At 35.7% G+C, this 24,938-nt stretch overlaps 1 protein-coding gene across 6 annotated transcripts in view; it reads right to left on the minus strand.

Annotated features, from left to right (window-relative positions):
* Positions 1–19,698: 19,698 nt before the first annotated feature.
* AspRS (aspartyl-tRNA synthetase) overlaps positions 19,699–24,938 on the minus strand; it is a 54,220-nt gene continuing 48,980 nt past the window's right edge. For all 6 annotated transcript variants that reach the window (XM_083136454.1, XM_083136485.1, XM_083136473.1 and 3 more), the window contains exons 11-13: positions 24,853–24,933; positions 23,792–23,903; positions 19,699–22,919 (exon numbers count right to left, since the gene is read on the minus strand). In XM_083136454.1, coding sequence (XP_082992580.1) covers positions 22,756–22,919; positions 23,792–23,903; positions 24,853–24,933 — 357 coding nt within the window. In that variant the 3' untranslated portion in view covers positions 19,699–22,755. The remainder of the gene's footprint in view (positions 22,920–23,791; positions 23,904–24,852; positions 24,934–24,938) is intronic.

A 24,938-nucleotide genomic window follows, 5' to 3' on the forward strand; every position in this document is an offset into this window, starting at 1 on the left:
ATTAATTATTTTATTGGGTTATATTTATCAAAGTGCGAACATAAGAAATTTTAAGGTGACAAAAATTAGCATTTTAAGTTAGATATACACTTATACTAAAGTTCTAACAGACATAGACACAATCACCAAAGCAGCTGAAATGTTAACATTTTATCCACCCCTTGATAAATGACCATCCTAATTAACACACCCAAAGAACACAAGATGGAACCCTTTAACTGGTTCATTGGATTTTGCGTACATGAACCCCTGTAGTTTATCTTTATTTCTTGATTTGGTTACACTTTGTTTATTTTACGACACTTTTATCCGCAACTTTGGCTAATCACGAAGGTGGAAATGAATGATGATAAGATGAGAGCGATGAAGGGATCATCACAAACACATATGGATGACACAAAAACAAACTCCTGGAAACACATACCTGTTATCACATATTTTAAAGTTTCATTTTTTGGTTTGCAATAACGAATTTCTTCGCTCTGCCAATGCATACCAAATGATATCGGGAAAAAAAATCAGAAGTTTATTGAAAATTAAAGTTCTTGTCTTTGCTAATTTAAAAATATTGAATGGATTTAATGAGACCTGTCAAATGTAGTTTATATATATTTGGAAATAGATTAGTTTTTCCAATGACTGCTTTTTTATTTGCACACATTATGACATCATTTGTAAACAAAATACCATTCTTGTTCTAATGTTAGTTTGGTGTGACATATTTAACCATAATATTCAAAATTAAGAGCATGCCTAATTTAGAAATTGAAACCAGACTTGAATACCACACTGTTAAAACAGATAATGGATAGAATAAATATATCCTTTGCGGCAGTTTATCTGGCAATGGCTATGGTAACATGAATGGAATGCTGTTTAAACCTTAATCCTATTTTATACTTTGTACCTTATATTTCCTACCACCTAGGTGGCTATGCATGGTGAGCAGTCAAATCACAGCCTCGCTACCAAACTTCCTTTGGTCGAGATCTAGCCTGCAGATGGAAGTTAGTTTGTATTCCTTAATCTATTTCATGTGATCACCATTTCATCTTCATCACCACTATTAGCCAAAAGCGACAGAAAATCATTGTCAAGTGAGAAAAATAAAACTACAATGCATTTATGTTCCCTATCTGCATTGTGACTGTGAACAATAAATGTTAAATACTGAAACACACAATGAACACACATTAAGAAACAATCATGTCTTATACTTGTTGAGAATTGTAATGAAGAATTCCTGGCTTCACAGTCCACAGTGGAAGAAACAACTCGCCTAATGGGATTTGGTAGTGCACCATTAAACTTAAACTCTTATTATGCACCATTTCATGGTGTTCCACATTGTAGACATGCACACAACATGAATGGGCATTGTCTAGGCATAAAAATATAACATTTTTAGTGGTTTTTATTTTTCCTGCAATGTTTCGTCTGGTTTCCCAGAACTTTTTCACATCAAAATTAAATAAACACACACACATGGCTAGCCATTCTACACTTCTACATAGTGTGCTACACTGTGTATCAGAAGAACTTTCCATGTACAATTTTTTTCACATCAAAACATGATGTTTATTTTTTTTACTTAGAATTAAATAACAAAGCTGGGTAATTATGCAATATCGCCCGAACACCTCTCACTCGTTTATTTCGTTAATTTTATCATTGACACTTACCTATTCTGCATTGCGGAAGATTCTTTAAGGTGAAGTTATGCCTTTTACCATAAAATAGTGTTAACTTTTCATATTACGAGTCATTATTTGTCTTCCTTGTTCTGCTTGGGTAACAGACAATATGCCGTGCACCCGTCATGGATCATCGCGTGTCGTGCTTGTATTTTGTCGATTTGGAGTGGGTATCCAGTGTTTCAACCTTCTTAACTAAAAAATACCTACTTTCGTGTTCATTATGTCATCACAAACTATTGACGGATAGCCCCAAAAACCATTCACGATAGCCCCACGAACCATTTCCGGAAAGGTTAGGTTAGGTAAGCATAGTTAAAAAAAAAATCATAGGAAAAAGGCACGTTTGGAAATACTGGCGATACTGCGTGACTTTCGACACTCGCGCCATCTGCAGGTAGGCCTACATAATGGAAACAACGGCATAATGTTGTCGCTTTACAGAAAATGCAAGTTCCTTACATAAAAAGTGATTATTTCCGATTCTGCAGCATTCTATGGTGAAGTTTTCAGTTTCCGCGAAAGAAAATGCCTCGAAGAACTTTGACAATGCTACAGAAACTGATTTCAGTAAGTAGTTTCTCCTGTAAATTTGAAGAAATATGTTCGGGCGATATCACATATTTACCCAAAGCTCCCCACAAACATGCATGAACTGAAGCTAAAACCACCTATCAGTTAAACCAGCATATACTGAACAAATTAGCAAATTGCTTTTTCCAAACTTGAAGCTTACTTCTGCACACATTTCCAATATTCTAAATGAAGTGACCAGGTTTCTAAGCTGCACATGTGCATAATCTACCTAACCTGGCCTGTTATATGCATATGTGTACTCTTTAGTTGTTAGCATGTATCAAGCTTACGTCTTGCATTTATTTTCGTTTGGGTGACAAGTACTTCTACTCTGCACACTATTTGTTTGGAAAAATTGGTACTACTTTACTATACCGGAGACACCTATCAATGATTTATTTCGCTATTTTTTACATTGCTAACGTACTATTCTGCATTGCGGAACATTTCTTTAGGTGAAATAATGGATTTCTAACAAAAATAATGTCTATTTCTTACATACGATAGCCCCACGAACCATCACGGGGATGAGGTATGCCTACTAGGTTAGGTTAGGCCTGTTAGGTTAGGTTCCATTAGCACTCCTTTTGTTCAATTTAGCATATATGGCCAACTTCGGAATTACAAATTCCACGGCATCTTCCACACCCGGCAACAACTTCACGAAACATCCTCGACACATCATCTTGTAGCAGCAGCAATAACATGTATTGTGCTCTCGTGCAGAAAGCAAATGGCACGTCGGAAAGAGATTTTCGTAGAAAACCACATGCATTCGCATTAAAATGGATAAAAACTACGTTCCCGAACATCAACAACGCTACAGAAAATGATTTGCGTAAGTACTTTCTTCTGTAAATTTGAAGAAATCCGTCTCCGGTATAGTAAAGTGTTACCGAAAAATTACCACAAGGTGTTCTGACATTCACTGCTACTGCTAATATGTCAATTGACATAGGTACGAATGTGTACTTAACACATTCCCAAATGCTTTTGTTGTTAGGTTAGACAGGTCAGGTTTTGAGTTATTAGCGTTAAAAATACTTCCATTACCTGATAATCATAATGTGATTTGTGCACTTTCAGCACTTTCCACTGTCCCATATGTTATTCTCATAAATTGGTGAAAATAGCTCCACATGCTATCCTCACAACCTGGTGATAGTAGCCTCATATACTATTCTCACCACCTGGTGAAAATAGTCGCGACCTATGTAAATGAATTTTCCACCCTTCTATACAAATTGTTAAAATGATTACACAGTCAAAACTTAGACGCATTTTAGTGTAAAAATAGCAGGAAAGAAATATTTAAAAGATAAAATTAAAGTTATCAAGGATACTGCTTCGTACTTAACAACGTGTTTTTATTTTCTGCACATTACACCATTACAATATTTCTCTGCTGTACGAAACTAAAATTTAGCAGGTGATAAAGAATATCATGGTTCACTTTCACTTCAAAGTCTTAAGTTTTCGCTTGAGTTGATTTTTTTTAAATACATACAGATATTCTTCTCGTTTTGATTTGCTCTTAACTCAACTAGCACTATAGCTAATTATATCTCCTGTTTACAGTACGAAAGTGACTTTTTTTTTTGCACACACTACACACAATTTCCACCGTTGTTACATTAATGTTATATATTTAATGCACACACTTCCGCATTTTCGTTGTTTATCAATTCGCATTACCCATTCAATTGTTTTTGTGTTGGTGTGACGTCACATCCGCAAAATCAGCCAATCGGAGAGGAGAATCAAATCGCCTATGCTGAACTGAGTGGGATTGGCATATATGCACACAGATTTAATGAAAAGACAGGGTTGCCAAACAAAAAAATATCACAGACTATAAAATATCAAGTACCAAAATGTGTTTTAAACACTTCTAAAAAAAACATGTTTAAAACACATTGTTTTAAACGTTTAAAACATTTGTAAAAAACAAAGCCGTGTGTTTTAAACGTTTAAAACAAAGTGTTTTAAACACTTTTGTTTTAAACATGCCAACCCTGGGATACAAGCAGAACGAAGAAATAATTGGTACCCGGAAAGGATTTGTACGACTTGCATTTTGTTACAAACATGTTGATCGTTTATCTGCGTATCATGTTGTGGTGAAAAGCACGTCTCTTAGTGAGGTTTCAAACCGAAGCGACACGCGACAGCAGTGGTTCTTACCGAAGTCACAAGCGACACAGGCCCATTTAGTCTATAAATAAGCATATACCGCTCATGGGAAATCAAGTCTCAGGCGGCACAAAACACACCATTGGAAATCTGAGCGACACGTGCACTTTTAAGTGGCACGGAGATTACACACCGAAGCAACCAGCAACAGTCCCTTTCCTCTAAAGGAAACAATTCACCTTGCATACGAGTAGAACAGAGCGAGGCGACACGATGCATGGTACTGAGAAAACAACAGTCCAGTCCAAGCGACACGTGCATTTTCTCGTGGTGATTCGGTTCGAAAGGAAGCTTTCAGACTGTTGGCAGAGATTCACTTAAGCATACTTTATAATATAATAATATCACTAGTTTTATAGAATTCTCTTTCCCTCACTTTCCATTTACAAAATAATTGAATATATATAAACTTTCGTACGTTTTGAGTTTGTCGCTTGTGTACATGAGATACTTCCCATGTAGCACACAAAGGTTGGGCCAACGTTGGTAAATGGTTACAAATTTTTTGTGCCAACGGTTGGCGAACTGTTGGTGATGTCCGCCTTGCCATCAATCTCCCAACCAACTATTTCCCAACGTTGGCCCAACTACAATGGAAAAACTTTGCCAACCATCTCCCAACCAAATCAATTTCCCAACGTTGGCCCAACTACAATGGAAAAACTTTGCCAACCATCTCCCAACCAAACCTATTTCCCAACGTTGGCCCAACTACAATGGAAAAACTTTGCCAACAATCTTCCAACCAAATCTATTTCCCAGCATTGGGCTAATACAGGAAAAAAACTTCCCAACCATTAATAATCAAACCAAAAACCAACATGCCAATGTTAATACTTTTGGCAAGTTTCTTTATAATATTAATAAATATTTTACAAACAATTGCATCATTTCTTGTATGTATAAAAATTTATTAAGATTATATTATCAAGACATTTTCAAACACTGGAGAAGAATACAAGGAATGATAAAAAAAACGTATGTATTTATCACTATAAAAGTAAAACATTTCTTAGCGGAGGCAATAAGCAAAACTAATTTTACATATACTATAATTACCGTCATACATTACAAAAAAAGTAGCAAGATGCTATTGTATTTATTGAAGGAAAAAAGGTGCAAGAGGTTGACAATTTAGGTGTCAAAGAACACAATGTCATTTCAATAGAATAGCTTATTATTACAAAATGGAATACATCCAAATGCTGATGTGTCAGCGAAATCTGCTGTAAGAATATATGAATATACTTTTTATGTAAATAACTTGAGGATACAATAACTCTGTTCTTACATTCTTTTAACTTAAACATAAACAATCTACTGCTTGGAAGAGGTGAAGTGAAAATGTTCAATTTGTTTATGAAAATGTTCAATTTAAATTATATGTACAAACCATCGTTACTACGATCCTTTTCAATGGAGTTTACAACAACAACATCACCCACCATCTTTCATTAAGAAGCAATCATCAGGTGAGGTTGTTCCCACAATACAATTCTCATTTTCATTCAAAAGTATAGATTTGATACAGTCAAATGAACTTGTAGTCTGAACAACAGAACTACTTTGAATTATGTCTGTAGATCCTGAAACAGAAGGGACTTCATGAAATTCACTCATTATAATTTCTGCAGCTTTAGAAATGACTCGTCTCTCATATCTTGCTGAAAAAGTATCATCAGTCTTTACTTGTTTACTTATTTCTTGATGTTCCTGCAGTTGCCTTTTCCTTTCTACGTTGCTCCCGGCTGCCATTTCTATCATTGACAAAGCGGAACCAGCTTTGTATCACTGAGTGTATTTCATAATCTGATGCATTTGTTGTACATGAATTCCTTCGAACTGAAACCAGAAACAATTCAAACTGTTAGATCCATGGATGAACTCAAATGTAACATACCATATGATATGTGCACTTGGGCCTATCTTTAGTATGAGGATTAAACTTCCCATGAAAGGAAACTAATATTCACATATTATCCATGTGGGGTGACATTAATCCTTCACATCTAGACAGTTACTTATACTATATGCATGGACGTCCGCAGGTTTTTTTCCAGGGAGGGGCAAGGAAGGTATTTTTTTCCCAGGGTAGGGGGCAAACAAGGCACATTTTCCCCCAAAAATAGTGTTGTTTCCTAAAAACAAATTGCTCAAATTTGAATTTATGGTGTTCATGCAACAATTAACAGATATTATTGTGGCTAAAATGAAATTACATGTGTGAAATACATAATTTTTGGTTGACTTTCATTTTCCGGGGGGGGGAGGCATGCACCCCATCCGGAAGCCCATGACTATATGGTAGAGAAAGGATGAGAAAGGAATTACAGAGATTTGCCACAATATTCATTTCGTGTGAGTCATGTAAATCTGCAGGGAAGAAACTGCATGGCTAGCCTGGCCTCATCTGAGATCTAACTCACTACCTTCTGAATATAAAGTGAAAGCTCAACTAACTGAGCCAGGCTTGCTGAAATGTGACAAATGAGTTTGCACTTATGAACACTGTTCTAGTAAAAGCAGAATACTTCAGTGTTACATGAAATAATATTAGTTTTTCCTATTAAGTAAATAAGACAGCTGAAGTAAAAAAATATATATACCAAAAACAATGGTAAAATTAAACAACAAATAAGTTTTTTTTAAATAAAAATGTTTCTTCTTAGAATACATTTTTGAAATGTCCTTATTAGAGGATTTTTAATGACTTATGTAAAAGAATGCTTACTGTTAATACTAAATGTTCCAAAACTTTCCATCATGTACATTATTTGGATTTTACATCAACAAGTAATGGCCCTACAGCCAAATTTAGTTACAAATTGAAAAAAGAAAAAAAGAACAGCCTTCTATCTTACTTGGTACAAGTTCCAATAATTTCAAATGTCGGAGAGGTATTTTGTTGTGTTCTCCAGTCCAGTTATGACTTGCTGCCAATGCATTAGAAAATATTTTATCCAGAATTCTTCACTCAATTTGCTGTAGGTTTTTGCCTCCAATGAAACTCATGTATGATTCCTACAACGAAACATTAATTCAATCAAGAAGCACTGACTGCACTGTGGGCGATACAAGGTACACATTTTATCGTAAAATTTCAATCTCCGGGAAACGTATTTCTTCAATTTTACAGAACGGAACTGAGTTCCTGTACACTTTTGAAAGGTCATGGAAGTGTTTTCTTCCATCGTTCAATTTATTTGGCTGGTAAATCATGTATTTTTCTAGATTAATGTTTGTCTCTCTGATGCACAAAAGCTGTTGCCTCTATTTCCTTCCACTACATAAAACAGATGTTGTGAGCATTTCATGACGTAACCCCCGGTCAGTGTTTCCAACCACACATATTTGTAACTATGTTAACGTTACATAACCTATGTAAATCTGCATCTTAATGTGCATGATTTTTGAGTATGTTAACCTAACAAAGTTAATGTAACGTAACTAATGTAACCCTTTTTTTTAACTATGTTAACCTAACCTACCGTAACTAAGATAACCCTTCTTTTAACTAGGGAAGTAGTTATTTTTTTGTTAGGAAGGTTGGAAACACTGCATACCCACTGACGATAGACAACGTTAGTCAAGATTTGCCCACCAGATTGTGTGTAACGCAAGCGAAAAAGGAACGAACAATAATTACTCGATATGTGCAAAATTGAAATTATTTTAGTCAAAAAAGCGAAATCCCACCTTAAAGAATCTTTAGCAATGCATAATAGGTAAGTACAAATGTGAAAAATAACAAAATAAACGAATTTGAGACGTCTCCCGGAGATCAAAATTTTTATGAAAACTGAAATACTTCAATTTGCATGATTTGTTCAGTGAAACTTATATATTGAAGTAAAAGAAGCACATGGAGTTTAGAATGTAATTGATCTCTCTTAAATTACATACCACTTTGAGCTACAGTCAATTATGCTGAAAATGTTAACTGCTCGATTAACACAAAAAAAAAAGTTTGACATTAATGATTTCACTCACAGAAATATGTCAACTTACCATCTGCTTCATGTGCTCAGGAGAAGAAAGTAACCACTCTTCCACCCTCTGAATGTCATCCTCTGTTTGACAAGGAAGCTTTAGATTTTCAGGCAAGGGCTGATTTGAGGATATCAATGTTGGATTCAAATTTTCCAAAATAAGCTTCTGATTTTCATGTATTCCTAACAGTCTATTCTCAATTTTTGCCCGATGACGTGAAATAACAGATAAACTACTCCCATGAAACTGGCAATTTGCAATTCTCTTGTCTGACCCAGATGTAGATTGTAGAGCCGAAGTTGCTTTGCCTTCACCTAGAATGAAGATGCCAGTAAAAGTAAAAGATCAATCTCTTGCAATCAGTACAATATACGGTACTAGTTTACTATCCTTCGGACAGATTTCTTCATTTCTACAGAAGAAACTACTTACCGTAATAAGTTCCTGTAGTATTGTCTAACATCTGGAAGGTGTTTTGTGTGATGTGGGAATGTTTCATAGCGGAAATTCAACCATTGATGCAAAGCCCCACAAACCATTTCCGGTAAGGTTAGGTTAGGTAGGGTCACAATAGTTAAAAATTGGTTTCGAAAAAAATATGCGTAGCCCCACACAACATTCTCGCATAGCCCCACACACCATTCCCGCATAGCCCCACAAACCATTTGCGGAAACGTACGTTCTTCAGTTACAAAAACACTTTTTTTAAAAAAAAATGATCAAAAAAACGTGAATACACGTTAAGAAATGATCCGCGAAGCAGATAGGTAAGTAGAAATGTCAATAATTGACGAAACTCAGAAGTTATAGGTGTCCGAAGGATAGTAAACATTTACCACAAAGGCACATATTGAACAATATCTCAAGCAATCGCTACAACTCTGCAATAGGTGTTAGCAGAAGTAAATCGAAATCAAACCATGTAAAAATTGCATTCATAACATGATGAAATCACAATAAAACAAAAGGAACTTGAGCAACTGGCAACTGGAAAGATACGAAAAATACTCTTTTAACATTCTTCGTTGAGGTTGTGTGATTCAGAGTCTCTCTCGAAAAAATCGTCGATGTTTCTCATAATGCATAACAAGGAAATAATTTATAATTTCAATTGCAATTAAAGAGACCCACAAAAATTGAATTTTTGGTCCCCAAGAAAAGAAAACTGGCACATGTTCGATCTATTACATCCCGATTTCATGGTGATACTCTCACCAATTTTGGTCGTAAGTTCCTAGACATGCTTAATAATGAAAATGTTGATACATACAATGTTATTTTGTAAATTCTTAAAAATCTAACCGTTACCAAAAACTGCCTCGGAATGCATAACTTTTATAACTATGTAAATATGAATAACTCTGCAAGTAAATTATAACATTATTTTTCATTCTCTGTACTATTATCGAACTAAATCAGTGTATCACTTACCTTTCTCAACGTCGTCTTCAGTAAAAAAAAAACATTTAACTCGTCAGTCGTCACATATCCGTATCCACTTTGGCCGCCATCACAAAGTCACAATCGACTTTCAAACACACATCGATTATATGTATTTCGATATAAATCGTTATGTGAAATTATTATTTTAAAAAAATTCTCCGGAGGATGAACAAATCAAAGAGTACACCATCGTTTTTACGTCTATATTTAACTAAATTCATTGAGAATGTTCTTTGCTATACTTTCCGGCAACAGCCCGAGGTTCGTTTTGTCCTGAAAGAATTTCGTTCTTCATTTGGTTGCCCTAAGCTTTACATTGTAGCGCAATAGAAATTGAATTCGCACTATTCGTTCACATTAGGTAAGTGCGGGACAGAAAATTTCTGGTCGGGACGGGTAAAATTCACCATTTTCCTAGTAAATCGGAAAATTTTCGGGACGAGAAATATTTTATTTTTCCCGACACTTCATAAAACTCGAATTTTACACGCTATTTCCAGTGATTGTTTTTAGAGGTGTGTGCGGGACAGCATTTTTTGGGTCGGAAATTTTTTAAATTCCGACATTCTCGACGGGAAGTCGGGAAATTTTCGAGACGGAAAATGTTCAAGCTCTGGAAATATGTAATTCTACACGTCATTTTCACTTTAAGTGATTGCTTTTGCACATTTTTTAACGTTAAACAGAATTTATTTCCCACTGTAGGGTCTTGCTGATCGACAGGGGGAATTTTACTCCCTCTTTCTTGTTTGGCATAACGTCACTGGCCACTATACCAAACCTTGAATGCAATGTTGGGCCAACCTACAATATGGGCGTAATTGACAACCATGTCTGCCAACAATGTGAATCATTGGCCCAACGTAAGATATTCGTTGGCTAGAACTACCAACCACTTCCCAACCATGCCGACAATCACCCAACGTTGGCCCAACAATGTGTGCTACATGGGTTGTATCATTCTTGTATGTAGTATGCTATAGGTACAACTGGCGGCCACAAAGACACGCCATATTTTAATAATCTGCTCTGCAGTTGATCATCCGACGGATTCTTGACGTCCACTCCTTTATAGTAGAACTTTAACAAACACCTTTCTTGACTATCGTCGCACAACTGATGAAAACAAGCGCCCATTTCTTAATTCGTATGCCGGTGAATCTGCACTGGCAACAACGGGACTGGCCTAAACCGGAAGTTCCGGGGGGACCGGGCAAGACCTCACCAATGTTTATGTTTACATTTTTAACACGGTCTTGCAAAATTAGGACGAACTAATAAATAAAAATATACGTAACCCCTCCACTTTAAAAAAATCCTGGTTACGCCAGTGGAAGTCAGAGAGAACCACAGATTTAGTATGAGAGAATCGACAGACAGGGCTATGTCCAACAACCAAGCTAAACAAAATGAATAAATGCTGTTTGGTCTAAAATCACACATTTTGGGCATTGTTTTCGTGACTGCCCTCCCATAAAATATTACACCGGTTCCTCACATTTCTCATTCCAAACATTGTGATTTTCAGAATGTCCATTTCTTGGAGGCAAATGCATTTTGTGTAACAAGGGTTTGTCCATTTTTCCAAATTGAAGTGATAACAATTCATGTTACAGAGATGGATTGACTGGAAATTTATCCTGGGGGAAAGGTATGTCATATCCCCCAAAAATAACTGCTTGAAATTGAAAATATACAATTTAAAGCTGACATTTATTTTTCAGTGGAGAAGGTGATAACATTACATGTACGTGCACATGCAAACTAGCGTGCATGGTGCATCTAACCAGTGATGAATGGTTACAATGAAAAATGGAACTTGCAACAAATGTTAACTTTAGAGCTATCTGCACAATCCTGTTATCGGTGCTGCTGTAAAAGATACTATCACTGTTGAATGGATTATGTTCAGCAAACAACCATCCCCACAATTCATTGCTCCATATTTTGGACAAACAGATCAGATCATGCATTGAAAACATTCTGGTTAAGCATTGTGCATATGATTACTGCGATTTTTTAAATTTTCCGAAGCCCTACACAAACCACGAAAAATGTGTAGTGGTTAAAGGCAAATTTTTTTTAGCTGTAAAGGCAGCTTTCCGTACACACGTGAATATGTTTGGCCGATCTCTTCTGAGAGTAAACTACATGATGATGTCAAGTTCAATATCATCCATTGAACCCTTACAAGCGTGTCATGCTTTAGTGTGGAACCAATCACGTTAGAAGCTGAACCATGGTTTTAACCAGTGCTGTAGTCCAAATATTTTCAGAGGGTATATGTTGTTTCGTGGAGATCAGGAGCGTACGCAGGATTTCATCAAGGGGGTTATTTCAAAAACTTTCTACAAATTCACATTACCATTGTTTTATTATACTTTAATTAATTAATAATACTTAATTAATTAATTACTACTAATAATACTACTAATGCAGCTGCTGTTACTACTTATATCACTACTATTAGTAAGTAGTTGATATCTTCATAAATATATTTATGAAAGCAATAGAACAAAATTACATTTTTTTGTTTCTTTGTTACGAAATAATTGTCTAGTCAACTGTTATTTGTATATGATAGGTGAGAAATTCTAAGTGTGTGGAAAATCCATAAAAACAAGCAAATATATTAAATTTATTGAAACAATCAAAATATGAAACTCATTCAAGGAGCTGCGGTGGTCTAGTCTGACAACCTCGTGGGAGATCCAGGTTCGATTCCAGGAATTGGTTGGAATTTATCCAGCCTTGTCTGTTAGGCTGATAAAGGCTGTTGGAGCATGGTGCTAATCACATCCCCTGCGAAATGGCCGAGATCGAGAATGTGTACACCCCAGCACACCACTACATGTGCCTTCATGGCATGGGGAAATTTACAATACCTTCTTTACCTATGGAACTCACCCAGGATGATGATGAGGCGCGAGAATACATGTTGACAAATTCCACTGAGTATGTTTTCGTTCAAAAGTAAGTTTATAGACATTCCAACACATTTATCACTTCTAGGTGATTCACAAAGCACTTCTTCAACATTATTTAATGATGTGGATGTAGACTGAGCATCACTTGAGAGTTCACATGGGGATGTGAAATCATTACCGGGAAGAACGTTTGCAATAACGTTGGCACACTGCGACGAAGAAAGGAATGTTCACAATTCTCACGAGAGACTGCGCGACTTTTTGCAAAAGAATTGCAAAATTGAACTTTGTGGCCGCTTAGATTGTGTTTGGAATGTTGTTTTTCTCCATGCTGCATTGGAATAAAAATTCAAATTATTATTATTAGTAGTATTATTATTACTGTCGCATATCTTTGACAGTGATAAATTAGCCATTTTTACTTTTTCTACATTTTCCTTAATATTTCAAAAGCTCAAGGGGGGGGGTTAAACCCGGTAACCTCCCCCCCCCCTTGCGTACGCCACTGGTGGAGATCATCATGTCAGTTTGTATACTACCGTTACTAACACCAAATATGAAAAACTTGGAAAAAATACTTTAAAGCAATAAAGTCGTCTTCTGGAGCTGTTTCTGTCTACTCGAAAACAATCCCAAGTGCCTCTTTTGGTATGTCACCACACTTGTCAATGGAATGTCTTGCGCAAACACTTGAATTAAGTGTAAATTTCAGCACAGTAGTTTTCCAGCCATATATTTGCATATTTCTGAGGTTTGAACTGGTGGGTCTTCTCAACATTATGTTCCCACTCACGTGAAACCAGAAGTATTTGACCGTAATAAGCCGATTGAAATAATGGCCAAATTACATAAACACAAAACAAAATTAAAAGATATACTCTAATGGGTAAGGTTAACCAGAGGATATACAACATATACCCTAGACTAGAGCCCTGGTTTCACCTTTACATTGACATTCTTCAATGAACCTAACCATGGTTAGTTCTAAACAACACAAACAGAATACCACCAGTAGCATGAGGTTTCGATATCCCTAGTTTTTGCATCTCACTTTTGATTTGAACCAGGCTTTTATGCCACTTTTGGCTAATTGCGATGATGAGTGACACTTCAATTCCTCACAAAGAACAGCCATGCTGAGGCTGCAACCCTTGGCATCATAGCACAGTGCTAACCACTCTGCCACAGAGGCAAAGGCTTTTCATTGCAAGACATGTGGTCAGCACACACAATCTTCGATGCTGGGGTAACATTGCAATTTTGGGATTCCCATGAGGGTTCATACTTGAAGGTTGCATCAGAGAAGTTAAAAATTAATAATGATATAGCATGTTCATAATGTATCACAATTAAAAATGATTTACGAGTTTTGTTTTATTTTAACCTATGGGATTTTTACGTGTGTTTACCAGCATCCTATAAAGTGGGTACCTAGAGGAAACTCTGGGGGGAGGAGGGGGGAAAGGTAGCCAGGAGCATGGTGCTGATCACATCACTCCCAGCTTGGCTGAGATCAAGAAAGTGTGGGTCCCTCACCCCACTAACCTATAGGGGCTATCCACGAGTAAACAAAAACATATCAAACGGCACAATCGATTGTGGAACTGTAGCACAACTACTTCCGGTTCACAGCGGCCGGGTAATTCAAGCACGTACTTGCAGCATTTCTTCTCGTTTTGTATACCGGATGAAATGGATCATATAAAAGCACTTGACGACTAGGAGAATAACAGATATCAGGGCAAAGTAGAGGCATTTGCATATCAATTGGATGAGCAACTAGGAAGTAATACGGCATTATTCCAAGAGAGATCCATTTGCTGATCGTCGTTTCATTGGCGATATTTGTAGCCTACATATTTAATAGAAAGCAATTTTTCCTACAGAGCGAGAGCGCTTAAAGGATGTAAATCTTTGGATACATACATTTATGTTTTAAGTGAAAAAGTGCGAGATGTACGGACATATAAAAACCGGAAAAAGGAGCTTCGTTTCTTCTTTCTTCAGTCAGGGCGAGTCAGAGGGATGCGGTAATGCACACTTGCTGGTTTCGTTCCCGTTTGAACGCAGAAATACAAAACGCTCAATGTTATTTTAAGTCAATTTTCTGCTATTTGTATTAAACATGAGGATGAAGATGAATAATAAACTGGAAAAATTAATGATGGGACAAACACAATGACACACCATTGCCTGACCATGGTGTTCAAACCTAGGACCTCTTCTCTATCAATGTTGATTTATTGATTGAGTTGGTGTTTTAAGTCCACTTTGTGCACAGTAAGGCTAATCGGGACCGGACCTACAGTTTAAAGTGGGATCCGAACCACTATATGCCTCCACCGGGAATCGAACCCGGGACCCCTTGATTACAAGCCGACGACGCCACATGCGCCGTCGGGGAGGCACTCTATCTATCAATGTTGAAAGGATTTCCATTGCAAAAGACGAAAATTGATAATAGTACCCACACTTAATTTTCTGGCTACACAAAAAAAAAATCCCCTGGTTACACACACACAAAGAAAACTGGTTACACAAAAATTTAATACAGATCGTGTGTACTTTAAGAACGTAACGTGTAACCTATCTGACTATGGCCGAGCATCTTTTGAAAGGAAAAGTAATATTTTTGCTCATATCACTAAAACAGAGAGAAAATTGAGATTTGAATGATTTCTCTTCTACCTTTAATGAAGTGCAAGGGGTGCGGGACGCAAAATTTTTGGTTGAGAAGGAACAGGACGGGGCATTTTTAAAGTCCTGACGTTCAAAACGGGAAAAATAATGTTATTTCCAGACTAAATTGAGAGATTATAGGAGCGGAAAATATTCAACATTACCCGATACTAAAAAAATGTTAATTATACACACAATTTCACCCTCGCGTGATGATTTATTTTGTATTTCTGGAAAAAAAACCCTGCTAATTTCAATAAATTTCGGACATTTAGTACCAAAAAAAAAAAAAGATGTAGGGAATAAACCACTTTTAAACTCTATCATTTTTTCCGAAGTCTGGATCGGAACGGGACGGGCTTTTTTTCCAGATCCCGACTATTTGGGTTCCTGCACTTCCGTTGTCATTACTGCAGAGTCTACTCCTGGGCTTCCAATTTTCACGCCTGACAGCTTGAATGCAATTATTTTGGTGCCTAGATCTCGAGGAAATGGATGAAGAGAGATCCGTGAAAGATTATTTAGCCCTGATCGTAGTTTACATCCTCCTCGTACACACCCATTCGTTCCTTTCATAAATGACACAATCTCAGCTCCCTTCAGCGGCATGTTGTGAGCCTACGAACCGGAAGTTGTTGTGCTACAAGTATGGCATCCGCGCGAAGGCACTTCCTTCCGGTGGATAGCCCCTATACGAGGGTCACTATTTATATTTTGAGCCTTGGCAACACTGATTACTTACTGGGGGATGATGTGAATACAATTAAGAATAATGCTAAAATATTTTTCAAAACTGCTAAAGAGATAGGTTTGGAAGTTAACAAAGAGAAAACTAAATATATGCTTACAGGCCGAAACCAAGTGTTAGGTAATAATCAAAATCTAATTATTGATAACAACTCGTTTGAACCAGTTTCCAAATTCAAATACTTAGGAGTAATATTAACAAATGAAAATTATATTAAAGAGGAAATAAAAAGTAGGCTTAATTCAGGAAATGCATGTTACTTCTCTCTTCATAAACTTTTGTCTTCTCGTTTAATATCTAAGAAACTAAAAGTCAAAATATACAAAACAGTAATTTTGCCTGTAGTATTATATGGGTGTGAAACTTGGTCCCTTACATTGAAGGAGGAACATAAATTGAGAGTATTTGAAAATAAGATCCTTAGGAAAATCTTTGGACCTAAAAGGGATGAGGAGACAGGTGAGTGGAGAAGGTTACATAATTTAGAACTACATAATTTGTATTCATGTCCAGACATTATTAGAATAATTAAATCAAGAAGACTTAGGTGGGCAGGCCATGTGGCACGAATGCGAGAGGAAAGAGGAGTTTACAGGATTCTTGTTGGGAAACCTGATGGTAAGAGACCAGTAGGAAGGCCAAGACGAAGATGGAGGGACAACGTCGAGATGGACCTAAGGGAAATCGGTAGGGATGGAAAAGAGTATATAGATGTTGCTCAAGATAGGGACAGATGGAAGGCCTGTGTTGCTGCAGCCATGAACCTTCGGGTTTAAGAAGGCTAGAGAGTTAGTTAGTTAGTTTTGGCAACACTGATTGAAGTTAGGCGCGATTTGACGTTTGCACGGAATCGTATGGCATTATTGACCATAACGTACTTCAAATGTTTTGTCAATAGCTTCATTTGTGTTGTTTATGTTGCCTTGGAGATTGCACGACAACAATAAAATGGAATTAACTAGTGAACATTTTCGTGCGATGATTTTTTACGATTTTCGACGTGGATTATCAAGACAAGAGTGCATCGATCAACTTACTTCCACATTTGGCAATGAAGCCCCATCCTTTGCCACTGTGAAACGCTGGTATAACGAATTTAATCGTGGCCGCCATTCGCTCACCGACGAGATTCGCGAAGGTCGTCCAAAATCAGTTGTTGTTCAAGAAAACATTGATGCTGTGCAAAACCTAATACTGCAAGATCGTCATGTGACATACTGTGAGATTGAGGCAACCATAGGCATTAGTTCCACCAGCATATATAAAATATTACATGATCATCTAGCTGTAAGAAAGGTATGTTCTCGTTGGATCCCACATAATTTGACAAAAACTTAAAATGACGCTCGCGTCAATTGGTGCAAACAAATGCTCAATAAATACAATCGTGGTGCTTCAAAAGACGTATATAAGATTGTAACAGGTGACGAATCATGGATATATGCATATGAGCCGGAACGTAAACAGCAGTCGACTGTATGGGTGTTTCAAGATGAACCCAATCCAACAAAAGTTGTTCGCGCTCGAAGCACATCGAAACAAATGGTCGCCTGTTTTTTCGGGAAAACTGGTCATGTGGCAACTTTGCTTTTAGATAAACGTAGAACTGTCAACTCTGAATGGTACACAACAATTTGTTTGCCAGAGGTCTTCGGTCAAATACGGAAAACAAACGCCGTCTGATCATTCTTCATCAAGACAATGCCAGCTGTCACACATCTCGTCTAACAACAGACTTTATGAACAGTCAAAAAATCGAATTGATGGGTCATCCACCATACAGTCCTGATTTGGTACCCAATGACTTCTTCTTGTTCCCGAATGTCAAGAATAAATTGCGTGGACAATGATTTTCGTCGGCGGAAGATGCCGTTGATGCGTTCAAAAACCATATTATGGAGGTGTCTCAAGAAGATTGGAAAAACTGCTTTGACAAATGGTTCGAACCAATGCAAAAGTGTATTGACCATAAAGGAGAATACTTCGAAAAATGATAAAGCAGTTTTCAATGCCAAATTCCTGTTTTTTCATTGTTAGGCTCAAAATATAAATAGTGACCCTCGTACGCCTTCATGGCATGGTGCAAAGCACAGGGGAGCACTTTTTTTTTTTTTTTTTTTTTTGATGTCATTTGCTGAAAACTTAATTGTACGCTTGAAGTAATGCTACTTTTCAGAATCTTTTGGTTAGTTGTGTAGAACATATGAATGATCCAAGATTCACTCAAGCCATGGTTGGGATCACAAGTCAGTTCAAGAATTGAACACCATATACTCAACCAATAAGGTAATTCTGAAAAACGTTATACTATCGAACTATTTATTTAATAGTTACATCTTACTATGTTGATTTGATTGTCACATAATTGGAGAAATTTTAATACACAGTACTGAGCAAAAGTTCTAGTTCTTGCAAATGTCTGAATTAAAAATTTACCATTATTATAGAAAGTAGTAGCCACAACAAATGTAAAAATATTACAAAGAGTTTTGCTGGGTTTCAAGGGGACTGGAATATTTGAATGGAAATTTTCAGTTTAAATCCTCAGCTTCAAAATTATCATCAGGGTGTTAACTTTAATCATCTGATACATGATACAATAAGTTACATGGGTGAATAACTTTCTATGTTGAGCAGCTAGACCTTACAGTCTCGTGACTGATGCCACTAAAGTCTAGATCAGGGGGTGGCCAACGCGTCGACCGCGGTCTACCAGTCGACTGACAAGCCACGAGAGGTAGCCCGCGGTGATCTGTCATATTATATGGATTTTATTATGCATAGTCACAAAACATTTTATTACTTACCTCTCTGTATTTTCAACTGTTGTATCAGTTATTTCTTTCTTTGTTGAATTACATAATAATTAACCATAAAAAATGTAAATATTCTTTGCCTTCTCCGTTCAGAGTAACCAACAATTTGTTATTGCACGTGGAAACAAGACAACTGACTGCTGGAAAGTACAAAATAGTTGTGTATTTTTTTTTACTGATGCCAGGAACAAGTGAAATACTTTTGTTAAAATGAGTGTTTATGAAAGAAAATTGTAGTAATTACATATGTTTATTTTTTTAACCTTCTCATTAAAAGGATGAAAAGATGCTAATGATGAACTGGGGAGTTACGGCCTAAAACAGGTGCCAGGCCCACAGTACTGAAGCCAAAACTTATTTAATATACGTAAATAAATAAATACATAAAAAAAAATAATCAATGTGAAATGCACTAGTCTAAATGCACCACATAAAACTAAATTCTTACTACAACCACTAAATTTAGTCAATAAGAAATTACTTCCATACATCACGTACACACACCACACCTTTGAAAGACATTTCATTTTGTTAAATTTAACATTGTTGCAAAACAGTTTGAAGCCACCAGTTTATGTAAGTTCACCAAATTCAAGTTATTTCTGTATCAACAAAGACAGTGTTTCACACATGAAAGAAAATGCGAAGTCAATAGTTCATTTTATTTAAAATAACTTTACAAAGATTACAAAATTGCAACCATCAAAAAAATTAAGATGCATCTACAAAGTCATTAACTTTGTATAACTTTCAAACAACTTCTTGTAAAATTAATATTCAGAGGATGTTGCTCATTTCATAAATAGTATCAAATTCACTGCTATACAAACCATCCACCACAAAACTATGAAAAAGTTACAATAATAAACATGTGCCCATTTGTAACTTCGGAAGCACTAGTACAAATACACAAACTCTATTCCCTTGTTGAAATTTGTACAATTACGAGAAAGTAGTAACTGTGTTCAAGATATTTTTCTTATTATTACAATAAAATATGTTATGATTTTGTCACGTGATTTGTTTTAGTGGGATTAATTATGCTACCAGCATTATATCTTCTATTTATTTGCAGATACGTATTGAATTACAGATATAATCTATAATACAATATGGAATATCAACAGGAATCCAACCCAAGTTTCCTTGTTGCTAACCAAGACAAAAATAACACAAACTTGAAAAGATTCTTTGCACTTGGGCATTTGATGATAAAACACTAATTGAACCAGGCAAACCTACCACATATATACAATTCCTTATTTCAAATTGTAAAGATACAAGAACTTGTTATAATAGTGTGATCCGTTTGGGTATGGATAAAATAAAATGGATGTGAATTTTTTTTGGTCAAATGTAGTTACCTTAAATTTTGTATACAAAAGACTGAAAGGTGGGAGTTTTTATTTTTATACACTACTAACAGTTTGGTACAGTCTGCACAACTCATAACGGTGATTCAATTCATTCCACGTCTGGTGCAACATCTCTGGGGTGATTGTCGAAAGCCTGTGTGATTTTGAGTTTCAAATTATCAATGTCTGTGGGTTTCTGTGAATAGACAGAGTCTTTGACGAAACCCCAGACGAAGATGTCTGGAGGGGTTAAATCTGAGGAGTTGGGAGGCCAAGCAATTGGTTCCCACACATTTAGCCCGTTGTGGTTCGTAAACACCATTTTAACAATAACGAATCAGTTCAAACTTCATTGTTGCCAACACACTACAGCAAAACTCCCATGTTTCACGCACGAAAACACCAACACAAAAATTTTCCTACTATCACATTTACGTTTCTATTAATGTTTTATTTTATCCATACCCAAATGGATAACCCTATATATTTGAAGTGCAATATCCATGCATCCATCCATCCACGGATGATTCAAAATAAGCAAAAAAAAAAATGAGTTGAAAGAGTAGTTCCATCTCAACCTCTATGCTCTAAACAGGTGGTGTCTCAAACATTTCTGTGCATCTCCTCATATGCTTTCTAAAACCCTCCATGAGAACATTGGTCCTGGAAGTCAAAGTTACATCAGAAGTACCTTTCTTATTTTCAAATTTAGGTAAGACCATATTTACTTTATTACATGGTGGTAGAAAATGTTTTGAAACTGAACTTCTTTTTGATAAATAAGAAGCATAACTACCTATACAATGTAAGGACAGAATGATTGCCAATTGAGTTCTGAAACACAAATCAAGATACTTTGGAGTAAAACATTAAATAAGAAAATTAATATAATCCACATGAAAATGAAAAATTACAACTCATGTAATTCTACGTATTGTTAACACTTCCTAAGGCCATCATCAGGAAGTGAAATGAAACTACACAATTTCTATACATATCACAGTGCAGAAAGTATTCATCAAAATTAAAACAAAATATGAATTACTTACGTGAAATTTAGAAGATTTCGCACTTCCGCGTACGGCCCGTACCCTTTTGTGAATGAAGACAGTGGATCTTCGAAATTAATAGGATTGAACCATTAAATTGTGCAATGCGGAAGTGCGAAATCTTCTAAATTTCACGTAAGTAATTTTAAACCGCATTTACCGCAACCATCATGAAAATATGAATTGTGGCAGATTTTTAAATTTTCTCAATCATGTCGATAACACAGAATGAGATATGCATACACGACTAGATATGAGGAAATATTAACATAACACTTGTGAAGAGGCAATGTGGGTTACTGTGATGAAAAATATACTTATTCTTGGTAAGCCTTTGTTACTTTCAATAAAATAATTGTAGGATACATATATGTAATTAGGTGTTTATTTGCTGTGTTTGTCCATTTTTCAAAATACACATAGAACATGATATTTTTTAAAAAATGTAAGATGTTTGATACTGTTAGGTCAAATCTAATATAATCAGCAACAATAAAAATAGATAAATGTAGTAAAGATTGACTGTAAAATCAATATTTTCAACATTTGATGAAAAAAATTTCAAAGAACCCTGAACTGAATTCCTAATTGCTCGAGGCACATATTTTTCGTAAATAAAAAAGCAAAATTTCGGTACAAAAACAGTATATTTCGGGTTCAAAAGCGGTAAATAGAATAAAATTTTGGTGTTATAGCGGTGAATAATCACATCAAAAGTGCTATATAAAATGACATTTTGGTTTTAAAATTGTGAATATAATCCTAAATTTGATTTAAAAACTGCACTTATTACACAAAATAAACTTATCCCTTCTAATAGCACATTTATGTAATTACCAGAGTATTAAGTTTATTCCTGTGTAAAGGGGTTCATTTTTGCTTCTCGGGTAGAAAAATGCACCTCACACCTTTCAGGAACATGAAAAATGAATATTACAACATGTCATTTCATATTTCGTTTTTTTTCGTCAAAAACGAAATTTGCATGCCTCTACTAATTGCAGATTCATTTGCCTAAAATTGTTCCAATTCACCACCATATACAACATGGGAACTAACAATAACTTAGTAACATTAAATATTTTTTTTTCAATCCTTGATGAACTCTTTGTATTGTTATGACACTCCTCCTTATTTATAATCTCTTATAGGACTAGAACAATAGAAATCATTCTCAGGAAAACCAGATTAGTAAATACTACATAATAAGGATAACAAATTGTAGAGTAAATTACACATTTTCTCAGCCTCATCCACTATAAACAAAGGCACAAATACAAGCCACTTATGGCGTTATGCGTTTTGGATCGCGTGGGAACATGGATGTTTTCCTCACATTATCCAGACCCAGGTACAGCATTGTTACCCGTTCCAGTCCAATTCCACCACCTGCGTGAGGAGGGCAACCATACCGGAAGGAATCTATGTAGGCTTTTATCTTCTCCAGATCTAGAGGGAGAAAAAATATAATGTTAGATGAAGCTGAAGATAAAGGGATGGACCATTTCTTAGCAGGTCAGTAATTATGTAGTATCATGTGACACAATGAAAACAAATGCATGCTGGAAAAGACCACAGACACTTGCAAAAGATTTTCTAATTGGGTCAAAATCGAATAATTCCACATAAAAGACAAAGGAATGAAGGGAAACATATAAGGAAAAGACAACAAACAGGAAATATAAACAGCAAAAATGGAAAGCAATACCAATAAAGTTTGCACATCTTTCCTTTGTCCACGAGCATTGAAGTAACCCCTCATTGTGGGCACCCATGGAAATATCTACAAGAATACGTAACTTAACCAAAGATGAGGTAAATACCAACTTAGGAAGGCAACAATTGATACTGATTATATTGCTTCATGTTGTTTCTTATCATTCAGAACAGGTCAATGATCAAATGTCAATGCTGTCAATAAGCTAACTTACACAAATTTCATATTTATGACACAGAATCCAATGATCTCCAAGAGAAAAACCATGATTCAATTATGTTTCAACCAAGTACTCTGGCATTCTGTGCCATTGATATAGTGTTAGTGTATAGTACTCGGTTCTTGGATGTTCTACACATGTTGTTTGTTTGATTTGGTGTTTTAAGTGGGATCCGAAACACTATGTGCCTCCACCGGGTATCGAACCCGGGACCCCTTGATTACAAGGCGACAACGCTACCACTGCACCATCAAGGCCGCCTCTGCACATGTACCTATTGTAATAAAAATCACATTCTCTTCTACTGTTAATTATAAGATCTGATAGACATAGCACAAACTAGGAAGCTGTCATACTGCAAATCATAAAGTAATATTTACTCACCAATTCCATGTACCTTGGCTCGTTCAGTCAAAAAATCAGGGTCGTGAATTCTCTGAGCTCCTGATAAAATTTCCTCTCCTCTCATGAACATATCATATGAATTGGAATATTTCTGAAAATAGTACAAACAGTAAGTCAATACATTTATCATATTCATGAATTAAACTGTATAAATCAGTTTTAAACTATTCACTCCAATTTTCCACAGTGGACATGTATATGCACTGGAAAGAAGAAACTTAAACCACATTGCTTTTATTTATCATTCTCAAATAAGTTATGTTTATTTGCAATAATGGAACTAATTGTAATGTGTCAATGATGATTAGTGAAATGTGTTTAGAATTAAGATTAATTTGTTGGCCAAGATATAGATATTTTCTGCTTCTTTTATGAATACTGAATATGTGTACTGGTTCAGTGTGTCAGGGTTCTAAGTCCAAATCCTGTTCATGCAATAATTTTCCAATTTTTCAATTCCTGAATGTAAATATGCATGTTATAACTTCCTGAAGTTACGTGAATTATGTTGCTCAACTATGGATATCACCTTGGTCTTTGACATGTGTGAATAATCTACCAAATCAACGTTCAGCCTTCCCTCCCCAATTCCACAAGTTGATCTCTGTGTATGTTTTATAATGTCCATTCCATATATATGTGTTACTTTGCTTAGAATCTCTAATACTATGATATGATGCATCTAAGACTAATCACTGATGTAATATTAATTGGACCATGTTTAATAATATCACAGTATAGTGCCCACCCAGTTTTGCATCTAGTTATGTGCCCACGTTATATGGTACTACGCACATGGAATATCCAAATATCATATTTCGTGTTTATCTTGACATTTTCCATGCCTATGTATATCTGGGTTTACGGAAATAAATTATTATTATTATTATTACATTACATATGTTTTCAAAAACATTAATACATACGAAAGCTATGGGCATGAGATTATTTCCAAAAATATATGTAATAGAAAGTAGTAAATAACTATTGATTAGTAAAACAATTCATTATATGTATTCGAAATAAATTGCGGTACTTACATTATTTTTTGGGTCAGGCATGGTATAAAAGGGCCTAACAGCGAGTGGATACTTGTCCAATATGTAGAAGTCTGTATCATACTGTA

Source organism: Lepisma saccharinum, chromosome 1 (genome assembly GCF_977018435.1).
Source record: "Lepisma saccharinum chromosome 1, izLepSacc3.1, whole genome shotgun sequence".
Taxonomy (NCBI): domain Eukaryota; kingdom Metazoa; phylum Arthropoda; class Insecta; order Zygentoma; family Lepismatidae; genus Lepisma; species Lepisma saccharinum.